General features: G+C 43.9%; 1 protein-coding gene across 2 annotated transcripts; it reads right to left on the reverse strand.

Annotated features, from left to right (window-relative positions):
- Positions 1–9,543: 9,543 nt before the first annotated feature.
- SLC25A29 (solute carrier family 25 member 29) lies at positions 9,544–18,894 on the reverse strand. Of its 2 annotated transcripts, none has more exons than XM_075426455.1 (4): positions 18,762–18,894; positions 15,197–17,343; positions 12,491–12,574; positions 9,544–11,824 (listed from the first exon to the last, which is right to left on the reverse strand). In XM_075426455.1, the coding sequence occupies exon 4, from the start codon at positions 11,789–11,791 to the stop codon at positions 11,081–11,083; it is 711 nt and encodes a 236-aa protein (XP_075282570.1). In that variant the 5' UTR covers positions 11,792–11,824; positions 12,491–12,574; positions 15,197–17,343; positions 18,762–18,894; the 3' UTR covers positions 9,544–11,080. The 2 variants fall into 2 exon arrangements, with proteins under 2 accessions (XP_075282570.1, XP_075282571.1); XM_075426456.1 differs by having other exon boundaries at positions 17,300–17,343; positions 18,762–18,885.
- Between the last annotated feature and the right edge of the window lie 987 nt (positions 18,895–19,881).

Consider the following 19,881-nt stretch of genomic DNA (forward strand, 5'->3'; position numbering starts at 1 on the left):
TAAAGTGTGCATTCGAATTTTGGCAGTATTTTTTTTTATATACATGTAAACAATTCTTGAACAGGACAATATACTGAAACTTGTATAGTTATAGTTAAATTAAATTCTGTATACAGTTAAATTAGTGTCTGTCCTTTTTGGAAGGAAATAAAATCAGTTCAGTATAGTTCTAACTGACCTTACTTTTTTTTTTTTCAACAGCATATGTGATGGTGTGAGGCTTGCGCAAAAGTTTGCTTTCCTGTGTCACAAAGTGGTACCTGTTTTATTGAATTGCGAGGTAAAGAGATTCCTTGATGGTGTCAGTACTTCATCCTTGAACATTTGAGACTAGATTATTTATGTTAAATATTGATTTGAGGATTAACTGGGAATTGAAATTTGTATTGCCCTAAGTTATATTGCATCTGATTACAGAGAGAGGTCTGAAAAATTTTCATCGAGGCCTCAAATCAGGAGTATTCGATACACTCCTGAGTGTAAGCAGCAGCACTTAGTAGCATGAAAGATCTTGCTTCATAACTAGTTAATTCCATATTGGGTATGAATAAATACTTGTATTGAGCAGCTTCTGTAAGTTATTTAAGCTTTTGAAGTATAATTGGCACATCTTGTTCTTAAAGCATCGTACTTAGTTGATTCCAGAGTTCTTATGGATTTTCAGTGAAGACATTACAGGGTTTGAGCATAGCAGCAGAGTTGACTTCAAAACCGCCGTTGCCAGCCCACTGTCAACAAGTTCCTGCATTATACCATGAATTTGTGAACAAGTTCAGGTAAGAGGAGGAGAGTCTGAGGGGTGGGGGAAATGTAGCCAGTGGTTTTAAAGCTGGAAAAAGATTTTAGTGCTTACTCATCATGTCTGTTGTACTGCTTGTTTGGTCTTACACTTCATATTAGCTTATCTGGTTCTCCTACTGTCAAAATGGAAGGAGACAAATTCTGTAGGTGTGTGTCTTTTGGACTCAGACCATTTTTTAAAAGGTAGAACTGACTATAGACTTTTCTAGCGGTGTCTGTTTATGGCCTGCCAGTAGCAATAGGTCCTGCTTTAAATACAGGACAAATTAAATACCTGTTACTTGTGGAGATTGTTTTTCTTGGAAAGATTGTCGGAGAAGCGTAGGTTCAGATTTGAAAAACTAAGTGAATAAATTCTTAATGAAATGGAATGCCAGGACTTCAGCTGAGCTTGCGCTCGATTGTAGTTATCTTCTTGAAGAGGTTCACTGTTGAATTGGAGAGTGGAACTTGACTCCCCCCCTACCCTGCAGTGGCCACAAACTGTCAATCACCAAAGCCAAACGCTAAGCAACATTCTAACAACATAGCTTGTCAGCAGTAATATAGCTTTAAAGGCAGACAGAGATCCTTTCCCTCTCCGAATTCCACAGTAAGTAAAAAGCAAAAGAAGCAATAGTTAACAGAAATGGCAAAATTACTGAGGCTTTAAAATGTTTGAAGAGAGCTACTCCCTTCAAAATGCTAGATGAAGAGGAATGGCAGTGGGGGTAATAGGTGTATCCACTTGGTCATCACCTGGCCCAAGGTGTTCACAGGACGTTTTATCAGTGCGTGCTTTGGAAAAACTGATCAGACTGAGTCTTTCTACTCAGTTAAGATGGAGAAACTCGAGGACAGTATGTGCTGAATAGCAATCTTCAAAATGCAGTTCCTTAATGCCTCGAAGTGGAGAAAAATTGGTATTTATGTCAGGGCTGTTAGACAAATCGGTCTAGGAAGTCTAGAATCAGTCAAATGGTAGCAGTTACTGGCGTTGATTGATCAATTGTTCTGTAATCATGGCACTTTGGAATAGTTTTCCATCTGTACAGCACCTTTCTTAAGTCTGTGCTGCCGTGGCTTGAGAAGGAGGGGGAAGTAAACAGTGTTTGTGTCAACATTAAGCTTTGACTTCTTAGTAACTGCAGTAATGCCCCTGCATTGCTTAGAGCTATGGAGAAATCAAAGGTCCTTTAAAAGCTTCCAAACTTGGAGTGGATTTCAAAACTGGATGTTGAGTGTAAATGTTGCAGGCAGAAAAAAAAATAAAAGCCGGGCTTGGGACCAGTACGGTTGCTCATAGTTGTGTAAATGTAATAGTTAAAAAGTAGTACTTCCTGTGGGAAGAGTGAAAAGGTTTCTTGTATCAGCCTGATTTGCGAAGAGGGTGTGAGCCCTGCTGTAGAAAATAACAAGCAGAAACATCTACACAGTGACCTGTAAAGGTACCAACAAAGTACTATGTGTGATCTTGCATTATCGTGAGGTGCAGTGTTCATTTCGATCATATGAATTGATCTAGAATCAAGTTGCCAAAAGACTAATAGTCTGAGGATGGCTTCATAGCAATGCTTAAATGCCACCTGGATGGCTACCGGCTTCATTTTGTAGGGTAAGTGGTCCTTCACTGAATTTCATTCTCTGCCTAAAATAAACCACCTTAGGCAAGTTTGTGTACTCACAATCCTGTATTATTAAGGCTGTTCTCCTTAGAATTTTTTTCAGTCCCTTTGTTGCTCAGGAAGTAGTCTGAAAAATACTGAATTTCCTTTTGGTGAAAGCACATCAGATGCAGTGTAAGAGTTCGTGTTAATTTTTCAGGTCCTGACTTCCCGTAAAGTAGGGGAAAACCACCATTTCGCTGTAGGCAAATGAAAAAGATAGCTTATAGCAACTTTTTTGGACAACTTCAGTTTCAGGGTTTACGTAAGTCTTCTGTTATTTTTTTTTTTTTTTCTGACAGAAGAGCTGTAAGGTTGGATGCTGGTTGGATACCATTCGTTCTATTGCATGTTACAGTGTGGATGTAATTCCCTCTTGTGACCTGCCGTTCTCACCAGGTTCCGGTGTAAACTTGAAGCTCTCTTCAGGAGCAAACCTGAAGTTCTGTAGAAATGTTGGTCAATTTTGGGAGGGAGGGAAAGGGACAGTGAGTCTGTGGGGTCCTTGCAGGACGTTTGGATGCTTTTCTTGTAACGTTTTCTATGTTAAATATTCTTGTAGGTTTAAGTGTTATTTCTCTCTAACTGGGCTGATACTAGGTAGTGTCTGTGTCAATGCCTGAGTGGAGTCTGTACGGATACTGTTGAATAACAGCTTGCCTGGAGATGGCAGTGAATTACCAGCTTGCACTGCGTGAGCAGCAGGCAGAACAGCTGAGTGTCACGGTGCCCCGGTGAGGTCAAGCATGCGTAGGGTGTCCACTGGGGTTCAGTGGACCTGGACAGACGTGGAACGTGCCAGGGTCACAGAGCAAGCTTCCCACACACCACTGTAGAAGAATAAGAAGTACAACTGCTGATTTCTGAGACTCCTGAGTGTACTTGCACGTTTGTAAAAAGCACCAGCAAGGCAATGAAAATAAAGACAGGAAATAAAAGCTTTGTGACAGAGAACATATATTTTTAGGGTGTTCCTACATCCAATATTAATACCAAATATCTTTAAAGAGAAACATGGGAATCTAATGACATGTAGTGTTAATGAACATGCTTTGAAGTGTAAGTGGCTATTTTGGTTAGCTGATAGACATGTAAAACACCACTGCTTCACTTGAGCAGTGGCTTCCTAGAAAGCCTAAGCTCACCTGAGGCAGTTAGATGCTTGCCATTTGGCTTTCCTTCAGTGTGTTGCTGCTCATAATGTTTGCAAGGCCATTGCAGAGACTGTAGGACAGATGTCGCGTCAGACCCCTGCATTGCTGCTATTTAGGGAACCAAAGATTTCAAGTAAACTGGTTCTCTCTCTGGTGCAGGCCCACAGCAAAGGTGTATTTCAGAGGGATGTTGCTTGTGAATAAGAGGTAGATCTTTCAGATTAATCATGGAGCAGATAAAGACTGAGGCATAAGATGGACTCCTTGTTAAATAGTGGAAAATCCATACACCAAAAAGCGTGGTGACTGGATGTCGTAATGTACTTCAGCTAAAGCTCATCTCGGCAATTGATTGCAAAACAAATCTGTAGAAAGCTCTGTCTTACCAGTTAGTGAGTATTAGGGCTCATGAAGTCAGCTGTCCTTCAGAGCTGCAAGATGCTTGCCAAGGGCAGCACTAACCTTGCCAGCTGCAACTTTGCCTTGCAGAGTTTTTGACTGCCTCACACCTGGGGCATCATGCAGTTCATGTTTTGATTTCTTTTTCAACACATTTCTTTTTTCTCAGCAACGCAGAAGATTTGGCTTTTGGATATAGAATCTTTTAATCATCAATCTTAAGCTGTGCTTTGACTGAACCTCCAATGGATTTATGTGAATCCAATGACTCCCATAGGTTGAAAGGGCATATAAATGTGTATGGTTTGGAAACGGGTTGTGAGGAATGCTACCGTGGCAGGTCTTCAGGTTTTCCTGTTGTGGGTGTGTGTGTTTTTATTCTTTCCTGTTGCATAGGTTAGGGATAGAGGATTTCATCCATGTGTTTTCCAGAGTGTGAAATGAAAATGTAAAGTCTCTCAGTTATGAACTGGAAGGGAAACAGGTATCTGCCTGGAAGAAATTAAGGGTAAGAGAGTTTTTTTTACTTTTACCTCCTAATTTAATTGCAGTTAAAAAGCTTGAACTTTATTACTGGACTGTTTGAGAATTATCTGTTGTAGATTCTTTGTTGGGTGAAAATAGGACAGTAGACAAGGAAGAAGGTATGTGGCCTCATTGATTGCAACAATTTATACCTGATCTAGGATAAATCTCTGCTTAAGACAACTAGATCAGATCCCGGAAAAAAAATACTAATTTTCTTTCATACCACCTTTAGTCTAGCCAAGTCAAATTACTATAGCAACAGTTATTACTATTTTGATATATTTAGGAAACAGTGCAGACCATGAGGTCAAGCTTCATTATGATTTTAGTATTTCCTCTATTGACACATGGATATGGTTGAAATGGTGTGGCTCTGTTTTAGTGTTAGTGAAAAACACAGAGGGTTTCTTTCAGTAAGAAAAAGCAGTCATGATAAAGTATAACCATATAAAGAAGCTGTTTAACTGTGTTAAATGTAAAGTTTTATAGACCTCAAGAATGTTCTAGTGTTCACAGAACTTACCTTTCTTCCATTTATATCAGTGTGTATGGTAGTGTTTTTTACTGCAGAACTTGCTTTGCTTGCTTTCAGTTTATTGATGAAACTGTATAGCTTAAAATCACATTCTAGGTCAAATCAGTTAAAACTTGATAATAACCTAGAAGTAGACCAGATTTTACTGTATATCATATTATTGTGCATATTATGCCACTAATATATTTTTTCTCTGTTAGTGAAAACCATTGTTGTAATTAGTGTAACTAGTACAAAAATTGCAGAGCAGTTGCACTGGGAAGATGACAATGGCTTATTTTCCTCTGCTTTCCTCTCCCACTGCCCCTGAACATGCATAAATTGCTTCCTCATGATCTCAAAGCCGACCTCCCCTAGGTTTGGCCCAGGAAGTTCTCTGGTTCCCTGCTCTCTTGCTGTGCCTCCCAGAGCCACATAGTCCCCGAGATCTTTCGTCTGTCCCCGTGGCTGGGCTGTTTGCTATGGCACATTGTCTTGAGGAAGATTCTCTTTGCTCTGGCTTGTTTTCTCGCAGAAGAGGGGTTTAACTGCACCTTCTGCTAATCTAATGGTTTTTGGCACACTGCTGGGCTTGAAGTTGTTCTTTAACTATCCACAGATCAAAAGTCTGGCTAACAACATCTGTTAACACCTGTTTTTCCAGCATAATAGTAAATATATTTAATTTCAAAGAACAAACACATCTCTTGTTTGCAAGGTCAACTTTTTACGCTTAGGTCTTAGTAACTTTCACAGTCTGCCACCTGTGATGTACAGTTTTTCATCCCTTGAACATCTTGCTACTTTTTCATGTGAACCGTAAAAAAGCTGTATGCAGAGAAAGGCAAGAAAGAGAGGACAAAACTGCCAATGAGTACTGTCTTGTTATGGCTGCAGACATGATAAACGAACTGAATTTCACCCAGTAGTTTCACTAAAGTAACTTCTTTATAACTTGGAAGGGTTGTACATGGGTGCTTTTTTCCCTTCTTGTCCCAACCGAGTGTGTTTGTGGCTGTGACTTGTAACACTGGTGTGACCCAGCCACTGGCAGGGTGAGTCAAAAGGAGCAGAGCGTGGGGCCTTGGTGGTAGGCGAGTTTTACTTTCAGTGAGTTTTACCTTCTTACTCCCTTCGGCTGTTGGGGCATTGCTGGAGCACTGGTGGATGAAAAGCTGGACACGAGCCACCAGAAGGCCAGCCGTATGCTGGGCTGCATCACAAGCAGCATGGCCAGCAGGTCGAGGGAGGGGATTCTGCTCCTCTGCTCCCCTCTGCTGAGACCCCACCTGAAGTCCTGCATCCAGCTCTGGAGCCCCCTGCACAGGAAAGACATGGGCCTGTTGGAGCGGGGCCAGAGGAGGCCACAAAAATGACCCAAGGGATGAAACACCTTTTCTATGAGGAAAGGCTGAGAGAGTTGGGGCTGTTCAGCCTGGAGAAGAGAAGGCTGCGGGGAGACCTTGTAGCAGCCTTTCAGTACCTGAAAGGGCCTGTAGGAAAGATGGGGACAATCTTTTTAGCAAGACCTGTTGTGATAGGACAAGGAGTAATGGCTTTAAATTAAGGGAGTGTAGATCTAGACTGGAGATAAGGAAAAAATTTTTTACCGTGAGGGTGGTGAGACACTGGCACAGGTTGCCCAGAGAGGTGGTTGATGCCCCATCCCTGGAAACATTCAAGGCCAGGCTGGACGGGGCTCTGAGTAACCTGGTCTAGTTAAAGATGTCCCTGCTCACTGCAGGGGGGTTGGGCTAGATGACCCCTAAAGGTCCCTGCCAACCCAAAGCATTCTGTGATTCTGTGATTAATAGAGCATCTCCTACCCAGTCTCAGGATCTGGGGAGGCAGAGCACAGTTCTGTCCGGCTTGGCTGATGCTCTGCCGTATCAAAAATCTAGCAGGAAGGAACTGAATCATGTTTAAAAAGGCTGAGGCCAATTGTCTAGTTTGATTTCACAGTTTGGAGTCACACAGGTTTCAAGAAACTGAGATCAGACTAGGCCGAAAGCTGGCTTATATCTTGCTCTTAGGCTTGTTGAGTAACCTCCAGTGCCTGCTACTGATTATTTAACTTCCAGATGGCTGAATTTCTGGAGAAAATGTTTTAGTAAACACTGCAAGTAAAACATTGTGTAGCCCTTTCTGCTGTGATGATGATACTGTTGTTTAGGGAGGAACTGTTTGCTTATTCCAAGTATTTGTTTCTGTGCCGTATGTCAAGGGTGTTGCTCCTGGTGAGAGAACACAAGGTGCTTGAATGGAACTGCCCCCGGTCATGGTTAGGTGAAGTGGTGGCCTTTGCCTCTTCTGAGCTAGCAAACTGATGCTTGACGGAGTTTCTTTTGGTCCTGTGTATCTACCCTTTAAGAAGATGAATTAGCAGAGCCAGTACCTGAAATAACCTCTCATCAGCAATGAGAGGTCTTTTTCATAGCCCATAACACCCATCATCCTGCTTTTCCCGTGTGGCTTTTTATTTGGAATGTTGATGCTCTTTGTGGGCTGGTTGCACTGTCTAAATGCAAAAAAACCTACAACTTACAAAGCTTTTTGCTGAACTTGTGCATCTTGGAGACAAGCATTGTTCTGATTCACGTATGAACAGTGCTGTTGGCAGACTTGATTCTCATTCTTGATTCTGATGTGACTCTGCAGGGACCCTAAACTTGTCTTCCGCAGTTGTGCAGCCTCGGTGCTGATCAGCACTGATCAAGTAAATGGAGAATATGAATCACAGAATCACAGAATGGTAGGGGTTGGAAGGGACCTCTGGGGGTCATCTAGTCCAACCCTCCTGCCGAAGCAGGGTCACCTACAGCAGGCTGCACAGGACCTTGTCCAGGTGGGTCTTGAATATCTCCAGAGAAGAAGACTCCACAACCTCCCTGGGCAGCCTGTTCCAGTGCTCCGTCACCCTCAGAGGGAAGAAGTTCTTCCTCATGTTCAGACGGAACTTCCTGTGCCTCAGTTTGTGCCCATTGCCCCTTGTCCTGTTGCTGGACACCACTGAAAAGAGCTTGGCCCCATCCTCCTGACACCCACCCTTCAGATATTTATAAGCATTTATTAGGTCCCCTCGCAGCCTTCTCTTCTCCAGGCTGAACAAGCCCAGCTCCCTCAGCCTCTCCTCACAGGGGAGATGTTCCAGTCCCCTCATCATCCTTGTAGCCCTCCGCTGGACTCTCTCCAGTAGCTCTTCATCTTTCTTGAACTGGGGAGCCCAGAACTGGACAGAGTACTCCAGATGGGGCCTCACTAGGGCAGTGTAGAGGGGAAGGAGAATCTCTCTCGTCCTACTGGCCACACTCTTCTTGATGCACCCCAGGATCCCATTGGCCTTCTTGGCAGCCAGGGCACACTGCTGGCTCATGGTTAACCTGTCGTCCACCCGGACACCCAGGTCCCTCTCCACAGAGCTGCTCTCCAGCAGGTCCACCCCAAGCCTGTACTAATGCATGGGGTTGTTCCTCCCCAGGTGCAGGACCCTGCATTTGCCTTTGTTGAACCTCATCAGGTTCCTCTCTGCCCAACTTTCCAGCCTATCCAGGTCACGCTGAATGGCAGCAGAGCCTTCTGGTGTATCTACTACTCCTCCCAGTTTGGTGTCATCAGCAAACTTGCTGAGGGTACATTCTAACTCTTCATCCAGGTCATTGATGAAGAAGTTAAACAAGACTGGGCCCAGTACTGACCCCCGGGGGACACCACTAGTTACCGGCCTCCAACTAGACTCAGCGCCGCTGATGACAACCCTCTGAGTTCTGCCATTCAGCCAGTTCTCAGTCCACTTCACCGACCACTCATCCAGCCCACACTTCCTGAGCTTCCCTAGGAGGATATCATGGGAGACTGTGTCGAAAGCCTTGCTGAAGTCTAGGTAGACAACATCCATGGCTCTCCCTTCGTCTACCCAGCCAGTCACGTCATCATAGAAAGCTATCAGATTGGTCAGGCATGATTTCCCCTTGGTGAATCCATGCTGACTACTCCTGATAACCTTCTTTTCCTCCACTTGCTTGATGATGGCCTCCAGGATAAGCTGCTCCATCACCTTTCCTGGGATGGAGGTGAGGCTGACCATCCTGTAGTTCCCTGGGTCCTCCTTCTTGCCCTTTTTGAAGATTGGAGTGACACTGGCCTTTCTCCAGTCCTCGGGCACCTCTCCTGTCCTCCAGGACCTCTCAAAGATGATGAGGGGTCCAAGCATGCTGCCAGCTCTCTAGCTCTAAAAGCAGGATTGTTCTCTTGGTAGGTAGAATATCTTCACGGGAGTTACTCTGTGAGAAGATGAGTTTGAAGGAGTGAGCTCCGGCAACTTCCCTTCTCCAGCGAACTGATACGCTCTAAGCCAGAGCAAGGTGCTGCCCTTGCTGGCAGTGGATGGAAGGTGGACAGGGAACGAGTCTCTTCAGGCAAAAGCCAGACACCGCACCCTCTTGCAAGGTAGATTTAACCCAAGGGAGCATCTGAGTGAAACGTAAGAAAATTGAAAGAACCGAAGTCAAAATTTAAAAAAAATTTATTCCCTCAATTTTATACACAAGAATTACAGACTACAGTACAAAGGTGTAAATGGTCTTTGCTGTGAGTTGTTGTGCATATGCAGCTTGGTAGACAGATTTAACATTCAATTTGAATTTCAGTGCAAGTAGGCACTAAAACATCCAACATACCTCCAAGGTATAAAAAGACATACCAGTTTTACAGGTTTCTCCAGCATATTTTGTTACAGTGCAAAATGCTATGAAATAAGGTTTCCTTAGAAAATTCAGATAAATTAGACACATTGCACTTGTCCCAACCAAAAGTGTAACAAGTTGTACTTAGTGAACTAGCTTGCTACTTTTGAGAACATCCCTCACATGTGCACTCCTTCCTCCTGGCTATCTGTGCAAAATATGTGTAGTTCTTATTCCAAATCTTAAAGAACTGTTTATAGCTCTTTGACTAACAGAATCCCTCTTCAACAGGCTGCTAAAAGCAAATCACAGCAGACTAACCTAAGAAAATTCTCCAAAACCCTTTTCAGTCATCTTCCCAGTAGCACTGTAACTAAATACATAAAAATCAGTATGGTTTAAATTCATAATGCAAGTGTACTGAACACCAACCGTTTCAGACACTTGCACCCCTATTGTCTGGAAAGGAATGAAACCTCCAGTTCTAAAGACATACATATTTCTACAGTACTTCAAGCTGCTAAGTTACCGTTGCACCCATGAACGTTTTGTGCAATACCACAGGTAGGACTTTGACTTCTGTACATCACTGGCTGCTATGGCGCATGTTGGGAGAAGTGGCGCAAAGTTGCATTAACTTCAGAGAACAAAGTCTACTGCGGTTGGATCTAGTCAATGCAATCCATGCACCCACCAAACGAGAAATAGTGGTGAAGGCAAATAACGTCAATCTTACTAGTTTTGAGTTTCCTTAAATCCTTACAAGCCTTGATATTTAAAGGAATGAGTGTGTATGGTTAACAAACCGGTATGACAAAGTTGCTACTAAACCCACCGACGTATAAACACAGAGGAAAAGTGAAACACGTGGCTAGCTGAATGCTAGTCCATGTCTTAAACAGTTCAGGGTTACCTGCAAAATGCCTCTTAACATTTAATTTCCTCCCCCTACTTCACCTGAGAGGACTATGCTTACTCCTGTTACACACAAAAAGAGTACTTCCTTTCTGAAAACATTTCTGCATTGAACTTAACTCGATCATGCAGAACATGAATGGAAGAAAACCTGATTTCTGGTACTATGACATTCTCCAGACCTTCTTATGGAGCTGCAACAGTAACTGTACAGTAATTTCTAAAGGCAGGTCCCCATCTTACTTGGATACTACTAGATACAAAGTCCTTCACAAGGCAATATGCTGTTTATACAAGTAATGAGATGAAAGCTCAATTTGACACATTTAGGAATTCTTTATACAGATAGCATACATTTACACCCACACTTGTGTGGGTCAAGTATTTACATTTAAAAAAATCCAAAGAGCCGGGCTTTGGATCAGGAGAACCAACAGGTAATATTCACAAGCTGGAAGGCTGCTGGATTACTGGACCTGGTTCACATTCACGAAAGTTGTCTTCTGACCTTGCATACATTAGGAACACAGTGACAGTAGCAAAGGTAGCTGCGTTGACAGGAAAAGCACGGAGAAGTGTGGAAGTAAGACCTCTCGTGAACACCCTCCAGCCTTCTTCACGGTAACTCTTTCTGACGCAGTCTAAAATGCCGTTGTATTGTGCAACGCCTCCGACTCCATCGGCCTGAAGCCGGGATTTGATCACGTCCATGGGATAGGTTGAGAGCCAGGACACGATTCCTGACATCCCTCCGGAAAACAGCAGTTTGGGAATAACGTAACTGTCTTCAGCTTCACAGCCTAAATACCTGGTCATGCAGTCATAGGTCAGGAAGTAAAAGCCAAAGCTTGGAGTCTCTCTTATGAACGTAGAGACCATGCCCCTGTTGATACCCTTCAGCCCTTCCTTTTGGTAGATTTTGATCAAACAATCCACAGAATTTTTGTAGTTCTTTGTTTTTAGTTTGTATTCACCTGTTCCTTGAAGCTGCATTCTTGTCTTTGCCAACTCCATGGGGCAGCAGATGATGCACTGGATAGCTCCTGCTGCTGACCCTGCGAGGAACTGGTTTAAAGGAGTGTCTTTCCCAAGAGCACGAAGCGTGTTGCCTTGCACACCAAACACCAGCGCGTTAATGAAGGTAAGTCCCATCATTGGTGACCCAATGCCTTTATAGAGTCCAAAAGCCTGGTGGGAGAAGGAAGGAAGAAACGGGTTTAACAGTGGTGTTGATAACCTCCTGGAGCTGTGCAGAACATGGCCTTTCTGGCTCTCCCTTGTGCCCTAACTTTCTAACAGTGGCCAGAAGATCGGCATCATCTTGCTTTGTCATAATAATTTCACTGCTGCCTAGGACACAAACATCTAAACATTTTTAGCAGTACAAATATATAGTTGAACATATCCAGAATATAGTTGAATATATCCAGAAAATAATCTTAGTCCATCCAAAGAAAAGTTTTTCTGGTAAATTTCATGCATTATTTTTTTTAAGTAGCTACAAGCCTAAAGCCACCCTTTTTAGTTATGGTCTTCAAGCTTCAGCAGAAAAAACATCTCACCAATTTCTTCACTCATTGCTCAGGTTGCTTGGGTTCTCAGAAAACTAGCTGTTCAAATAACCTGTTATTTTAAAAGTTAACTTCAAAATATCAACTTTCAGCTTAGTGATCATCTTCTTGAAGTTTCTGGCCAACTTCTGACTACAGTATCTGCCCTATGGTCAGGTGATGTTCAGAGTATGCTTGTCTCTTGATCTTCAATGATTGTGAGGTTTTCTTAACAGCTCTCCCACCCTTCTGATACAAAATATATGAAGATACAAAATATGCAAAGCTTTGATTTTGTACTTACAGATTCTTGCTTTATGATGGACTGAAAGCAATGGAAGGTCCCACGGTAGAGAGGTTTCTCTACATTTTGAACTTGTAGACGAACCTATAAAAAGTTGTATGAGATACTGATTTGTATGTCAAGAGCACCCTAATGGGTAAACTAATGTCTTGTACGTATGTGGTGATTTGCTATAGCAACGTATATGCAAGAGCACAGGCTGGACACTGGAATGCCATGTGTGGCAAAATAATTTACAAATACTCTCTAAGTGTTTTGAATTAAATTTTGGGGTGAAAATGGGAAGTGAGGAGGATTATTAACTTCTTGTGAATATTAGAAAGACAATATGTGGAAGTACAACAGGGTACGCTATTATCTAGAATTTCAGATAGAATTTTGCCAGTACTGGCTACAGGAAGTACTTTCTTTAGCTACCAAGAATACCTTTGTTCACACTAAGGAATATCTGTACAAACCTGATAGAATTTTACGAAGAAATTATTTACAAATCAAGCATGAAATAAGAATAATTTTAAAAGGATGGAAACTTCCGACAACACTACCCATAGTGTTTCTGGCTACCAGAGCTAGGAGCCTTCACTGAGATCTGGTGTTTTTTCAGAAGGCAGCTGGGCAGTGACTCTGAAGATGTCTTAGTTTGCATAAAGGAAGGAATGAAGAGCCACTTGTCCTTTTAAATTGTAGTCTGTTTTTTTTTTTTTTAATCTACTGAACACAAACAATTTGGGAGGGTGTGGCTGTTTCAAGCCTTTAACGTTAGTAATCAATTAACTTTTCCAAAACTGCAACAGTATGTTCTGCTGGACAGATAGCTGTCACTGTAATTGGTGATGTTAGGAGACAGGCCCTTTTCCAAGATGGTTTTTAACTTTAATGGGAAAGTCCAATTCTGATTTTTCCTGTTAATTTGTCCTCAGCATACTTAAAAAAAAAATCTCAAAGCTACCTAGTTCATGCAAAGCCCTACACTGCAATAAACTCCACAAATTGGTTTCACTGGGTTGGTAAAGTTAGATATCTGTCTTTGATCTCCAGCATGGAGGGCTGTAATGTTCCTCAGAAAAGATGCCTGTCAGGCATTCAATGCTGCTGCTGCAACCCCAGGGCAAAAAACTTCTCTCAAAAGACTCATATTCTGAACAAAACGAAATATTATCAGGTCTGTGTGAAAGATTCTCAACTTTAAAATCTTTTTATGATTGTTTGCCTAAAGTAATAAAAACCACCAGCACAACAATGAAAGACCTGTAAGACGATAAGGGTCTAGAAAAGGACCTGGGGACATGGTTTGTCAAAATTCTATATTCAGGTTAGCTTTCTTTGAGGCAAAAAATAAATTATTTGCAGGTTCAGTATTTTTTTTTATATATTCCTACAACACGTTATTTTGTTTCATAAACCAAAACTTGAGTTTTCAGTGTCTTTTTAGCATACACATTAGTGTGTGCTAGCTATATTGGGAGGCTGACATCACCTTGGGTCTTTCAAGATGGAACAGGGTTTTAAAACATCTTAGTGTTAAAAGTAAGCTTATGGTAGGATTCAAAGAAAATAAACCCTTTGTTAATCAAAGTGACGTTTGGGGGGTAGGCAGATCATTAAAACTGCTCAAGAAGCAGACCCACCAGCAAAGTCATAAATCTTAGCAAGCTGTCAGAATTGCACAAAACAAAGCTTTTACTCCAGTTGTAGTTTAGAGCTATTGTTTCAAACCCTGGCTGTGAAGTCAGGGGACTTCCACATGCATGGGCTTTGGGAGAATTGCAGCTTAGGAACTTTCTAGCTTTAACTCTTCTATACACTTGTCCTTAGTGGTTTAGAATTAGTCATGGTCTGTATATACGTTGAATTTCTTAGTGGCATACAGCTCCTACTATTTTTATCTGAATAGTTTGTGAAATATTAATGAATTAAGCCCTGTTGTAGGATAACATCTTTAGAGAGTCTTAGTACCTTAGTAGAGGTCTAAGAATGAAAAAGGGCTCTTTCATTTTAGCCCAGTGCTGATCCCATGGGGGTACCCGCATTAAAGGCAATGAACGCAGATGGAGCTCTCGTTTGTGAGCATTAATGCCATATTCAGGAGGCTTTTTAATGGGTACAACTATAGGAAGGATGAATCATGCAAAGTTTAACCCTCTATTCTATTCATTGCCCAATATTCTTGATGCTTTATTATTGGAAACCACTGTTACTTAGGGTTTAGGTCCAATAGTAACACGCTGTGATTTCACATCACTAAAGACTTGCATAAAGGTACTCAAGACTAAGCAAAAAAAAAACAACACCACCCCCAAAACAGCCCAAACATTTAATAATGTGCAAAATAAGTGATTTATAAGTGTTTGAGTAACGAAAGTGTCCTCCAAGCATATGTAGTGGGTAAGACTTCAGCAACAGTGTGCCTGAGATTCAGTTTTAGAGGCACTGTGTGGAAGTGTATGTAGCCAGAAATGCATACCAGAAAGCAGGTTCAGAATAAGACTTGACATTTAAAAAAAAAACCAAACAAACACCAAAATAAAAAAAAGGATATTTAAACCCCGCTCCCTCCATGCCATAGCTGTAGAAGAGGGACATAGCCGTTTAAAACTAAAAAGGGAAAAATCTTCAAAAGTTTTTTTAGATCTTTATTTGAACTAATACATTTGGGAATAAATTAAGACTGAGAGAAACAGAAGTGTTCACCTGGGCTATACTTACTAGGTAACTCTCCCGTGATGAGGCTTATCTGTCATCTACAACAAAGTAACACTTTTGCTGTTAATGAAGACAGCCCCTAGCTCAGAAAGTAAAGGCAGTTAAAAGCAAAAAAGCAATTTTATACATTACATCAAACAACCAGGGATAAGGAGTTTGCCAGTTCTGAGATCAGCTCAGTTGTGGGTTTTGCAGGGTGACTTCACTGGCTTAATCTCTCCCTGTGTGTCCCACCATCCCCCTCCCCGCTTCGGGAAACATGATCGCTGGCCAAAAAAAGAGCTTAAAAGCCAAGACAGGAGTAGAATTCTGGCTTATCTATGCAGCTTTCCCATTGTTCAGTTACATTAAAAACTTACAGTTGAAAGTGACTACCAGCTAGCCCCTTAAACACTGCAGAACTATAAAAAGAGTTAATTCTTAACACAAACATACACAAGTTTACGCAATGTGGTTTTCTTTTTTTTTTTTCAAGATCGGTTACAGTGTTTGTTAGTTTTACCACATATAGTGGTGACTATGCCAGCTAATAACACAAACATTAGTATTTTGCTCTAAGAAAAAATAGATAAATGCTTATAATATCTTCTAATGGGTATAAAAAACCAAATAGTGCCACACTGGATTTCATAAAGTGTTTAAAGTCATCTGCAAAGAAATTATTTGCTCTATTGTAAAGCAAGATGCTTTTTCTAAAGCAAACACATCTATTTTGCATTAATACATCTGCTGGAACTAGCACAGGAGCCCCAGTTTTGCAGACACTTAAATGTTTAGTTTCATGCACTAGAAGCTGTTCCACCTAAAAAAACCCAAAAATAAAGAACAACCCTCCACGCAGACTTAACTGTAGTCTGAGCGTAGAATTTTAGCAGTTTTGCTGGCTTCAGTGAAATGACCTGTCACCGTAAGGTCAGCATGTAAAACTTGGCAGGGTGAGTGTGAGAGGAAGAGACAGCTGGCCCTGTACCACTGCAAAAAAATGTGCAAGTCTGGATAATACCATTCCTGAAAATATATACTAGAATTCAATCCAATTAACAGTCAAATTTACCATACTCTGGGAAAAATACATACAGTTTTTACTATTTGAGCAGCTTGCACTTGACTGGCAAGGGCCGATATCCACTAGGTAGGAAAATGCGTCTTGAATTAACCATGTGCTAGAATACAGAATATGGTGATGACCTCGGTAACACTATCAGCCCTTTGCGTATCTAAATTCAGCAAGGTAGAGGTATTCCAAATATAGCTCTAGAGGGTGGCATGCTGTCTGCCGCAGTCAAGTGATCTGGTGTATTAATTTAGCAGGAAACATGTCGGCATCCCTTCTTCTATTCTTCCAGCATGAGACTTTGGCTAAGGCTGCTAAAAAGTGACTTCAGTTGTCATCCCATTCTGAAAAATGGGCTTGGAGCCCTAGGAACCCTGGCTGTGGGGCACTTGGGAGATATCAAATCTTATCTTTGAACAGGTCTTAGCTACCCTTAGTGTGCATAATACATACAGCTAAGCAACTGTGAGGAAAATCAATTTTAACTTGAAAAATTGTAAAAACATATAACAATACTTAAAGGGAGGAAAAAGGCCCCAGACAAGCTTCACACTGTGGGTTTTTATCCACTTATACCCTTTGGCTAGCATAACAAATTAATGCGTGAGGAGTAAGTAGCAGAGCTTGACAGGGGGCGGGGAAACAAACCACAAATTTTCAACCTAGTAACAAAGTAGGTTTGAGTTATAAACGCAAGGAGAGGAAATTGTAGCAGTTAGTGGCAAACAGCTGCAGAGAAACAAGCTTTGAACAAAATTAAGTCAAACATAAGATCGTGTTTTCAAATACAACGTTACTGCCCGCATTAACTTGTAGTAGTTTAGGCCAACGTTTGTGGTGTTACTGGGCTGAACCATACATACAAAGAATTTTTTTGCTGCTCAAGAGCTGGAGACTGCAAATCTACAAAAAGTGATTGAGGAAGGTTGCTCCAAGCTTTCCAGCACACATTTATGCTCCTACAGCGTCTGGGGATTTTTTTTCCTCCCCTGTTCCTTGGAAAAACTTCAATTTTTCTACCGAGAGACAGAGGTATTTTATAATCGACCCACCTTAACAGTGTCGAAGGGGTGTCCGACCAGTACTCCGGCAGCACCTGCAAGACAACGAAGGCCACGGTTATGCCTCAGAGTTTTCCTCCTTGGTCTGGGGCTGCAGCAGCCCAAGCACTGGCACCAGCCCGAGGTGGAAGTGCGCAGCGTTTCTTGCTGGCCAGCTAACGAGCATCCTGCCAAGGCAGAAGATGAGAGATTGACAGTTCGGTCCTCCAGGCCTGTGCTACGTGCCTTTACACTCCCGTGCCTTTACACTCCCATCAAGCTTCTGAGCCCCAGGCAGAGGGGGAAGTGTGTGGCTGTAGAGCCTGCCACGTCAAATGTGATGTTCAGCAGTGATTCCTGGCCTCGGGCTGAGGCAAGTGCAGTGGGGAGAAATCACAGAGTTCCTCCAAAGCACAATATTTCAGGTACATGCCGCTCTCTGCAAGTGTAGAAAACCCAGAAGCTTCTCTCGAGGGAGAAGAAAATGCCTGCTCTCTGCCGACAGCCTTTCCAGATGCGACGGCAGCACCTGCAGAAGGACTGGGCATTACCAAACCCTTTTGCTTTGTTCTAGCACCAAAGGGCCTCGACACGCAGTCCTATTAGTTACACTGCCTGATCTGAATACATGCATTCTGCACCGAAAAGCACCAGAACTGGCTGAAGCAAGGGATCCTCCAGCTCCCTAATTCTGTGAACCAAAACTGGAAGTTCAATCCGCTTATGACCTTCTCGCACTGGCAGAGAGATAACAGCCCTCCCTTCCCCTGAGAGGACGCGGCAGAAATACAAAACCCGCCTAGGATGGAGTAGCCCAGCAGCAAGATATAGCCCTAATCACAGAAGAAAATAGCGATGTGCACTGTGTTCAGCACGGAGAGACCAGTGGCACAGATAACCATGCAGCATCCCCCGCAAGGCAAGGATCACTGGGATGGAGGCAGAAAGAAGCTGAAAGAAAGGAAAAAAAGCCCCAAAACCTCTTTGCCAGGTTGGCAAGGAGAACAGCAAACGCAAGCAACCGAAAAGACGCGAGAATTAATCTCCCGAACACAATTTACCAACCGCTGAAAGCAGAAGGCGGCAGGCCGTGGGCAGATGCACAGGGACGAGCAAGGCGAGGGCACCTCCTCCCTCCTCCTCCTCGCCGCCCTGAATGACCGTTTTCGTGTCGGCGGGCTCCGTGAGCGTGGCCGCTGCCCCTCGCCAGCCCCCTCCCAGCGCTCCCAGTCCCAACCCCGGCGCTGCGGCAGGGCCACGGGGAGGGTCGGCCCGCACCGGCGGGGAAACCCCGGGGACCCCTCCGCCGCTCCCATCGCCCCCCCCCTCGTGCCCACCACCGTTCTCCTCTCCCAAAATAAAAGCGACTGGCTCCTCTCCCCCCTCCTTTTATTTCTCCCTGTTTTTTAAAAAATCCCCCCCCCCCCCCTTTTTTTTTTAATATTTAAATGTTTTTTTCTCCCCCAGCCCTCACCGCCGACGCATCCCGCGAGGAAATCCAGAGCCATGCTGGCACCGTTCCCGTGGAGGGGGTGGGGGGACACACACGGCACCCAGCCCTGCGTGATGCTGCCGCGCTCACTGCCGCCTCCCCTCTCGCCGCCCTCCCTTTTTTACCGCCGGTCCCTCCCCTCCTCGGAGCAGGGACCGGGGCCGCGCCTCCGAAGGGGCGGGCGGCGGGACAACTCCCCCCCGTTTCCCGCAGCCACTGGCGGCTGGGTCGGGGCGGCTGCGGGCGAGGGGCGGGATGGGGATGGGGGGGGGGGGCGGAGGCGCGGAAGGGGCGCTGGGCGCCCCTTCCGCGGCTCCGCCCACCGCCCCCCCCCCCCCCCCCCCCCCCCCCCAAATCCCCAAACCCCTCTTATTTTGCAGCTACATCTAGGCAAGGCTGAGAGTTGGGGCTGTCCAGCCTGGAGAATGCTCCGGCGGAGACCTTAACCTAACATGGAGAGAGACTTTTTGTCGAGGCCTGTAATGATAGAGCGAGGGGTGGCCATCAAACCCATCCTCTCCTAGTTGAAGATCAGATAGAAGGAAGGAATTCTGGACGATGAGGGTGGTGAGGTGCTGGCATGGGTTGCCTAGAGAAGTTGTGGATGCTCCAAGTCTGGAAGTGTCCCCAAGTCAGGTTGGACGGGGCTTTGGGTAGCCTGGGCTACTTCATGGCAGGGGGGTTGGACTAGATGACCTTTAAAGGTCCCTTCCAACCCAAGCCATTCTGTGATTCTTTAACCAGACTCCCCCACCCAATGTTGTCCCAGAGAGGGGAGGAAAGGTTGCAGCAGCAGATGTGGGCTCTGTGCTAGCTGTTGCCCCCACGGCACAACTGGAAGGGCTCGGATGAGCCCCTGATGGTCAAGGCCACAGATGAGTAGCCTGCTGCCCATGAGGCTTAGCAGAGCCCGGATCTCAGGCTTACACATCACTGCTGCGCTTCACCCTGCGGAAGAGGCTGCTCCCCTCCCCATAGGCTTTCCCTGTTTTGTATGAACTCTGCGTTCCTACTAACGTTACCTGGCTTCAGGGCGCTCTGGTGCCAGAGCTTTCTAATGGGGAACTCGAGATTTTGACAGTTTCAAAAGCGAGCCCTGTTC

Source organism: Opisthocomus hoazin, chromosome 7 (assembly GCF_030867145.1).
Source record: "Opisthocomus hoazin isolate bOpiHoa1 chromosome 7, bOpiHoa1.hap1, whole genome shotgun sequence".
Classification (NCBI taxonomy): domain Eukaryota; kingdom Metazoa; phylum Chordata; class Aves; order Opisthocomiformes; family Opisthocomidae; genus Opisthocomus; species Opisthocomus hoazin.

Bases quoted from the DNA above. Each gene is read 5' to 3' on its own strand.
- SLC25A29 (XM_075426456.1), bottom strand. From the start codon at position 18,795: ATGGCTCTGGATTTCCTCGCGGGATGCGTCGGCG. The intron at 17,344-18,761 runs GTGAGGGCTGGG...GTTGTCTTGCAG, and splicing joins CCTCGCGGGATGCGTCGGCG to GTGCTGCCGGAGTACTGGTC. The intron at 11,825-12,490 runs GTAAGTACAAAA...TTCTCCCACCAG, and splicing joins CCATCATAAAGCAAGAATCT to GCTTTTGGACTCTATAAAGG.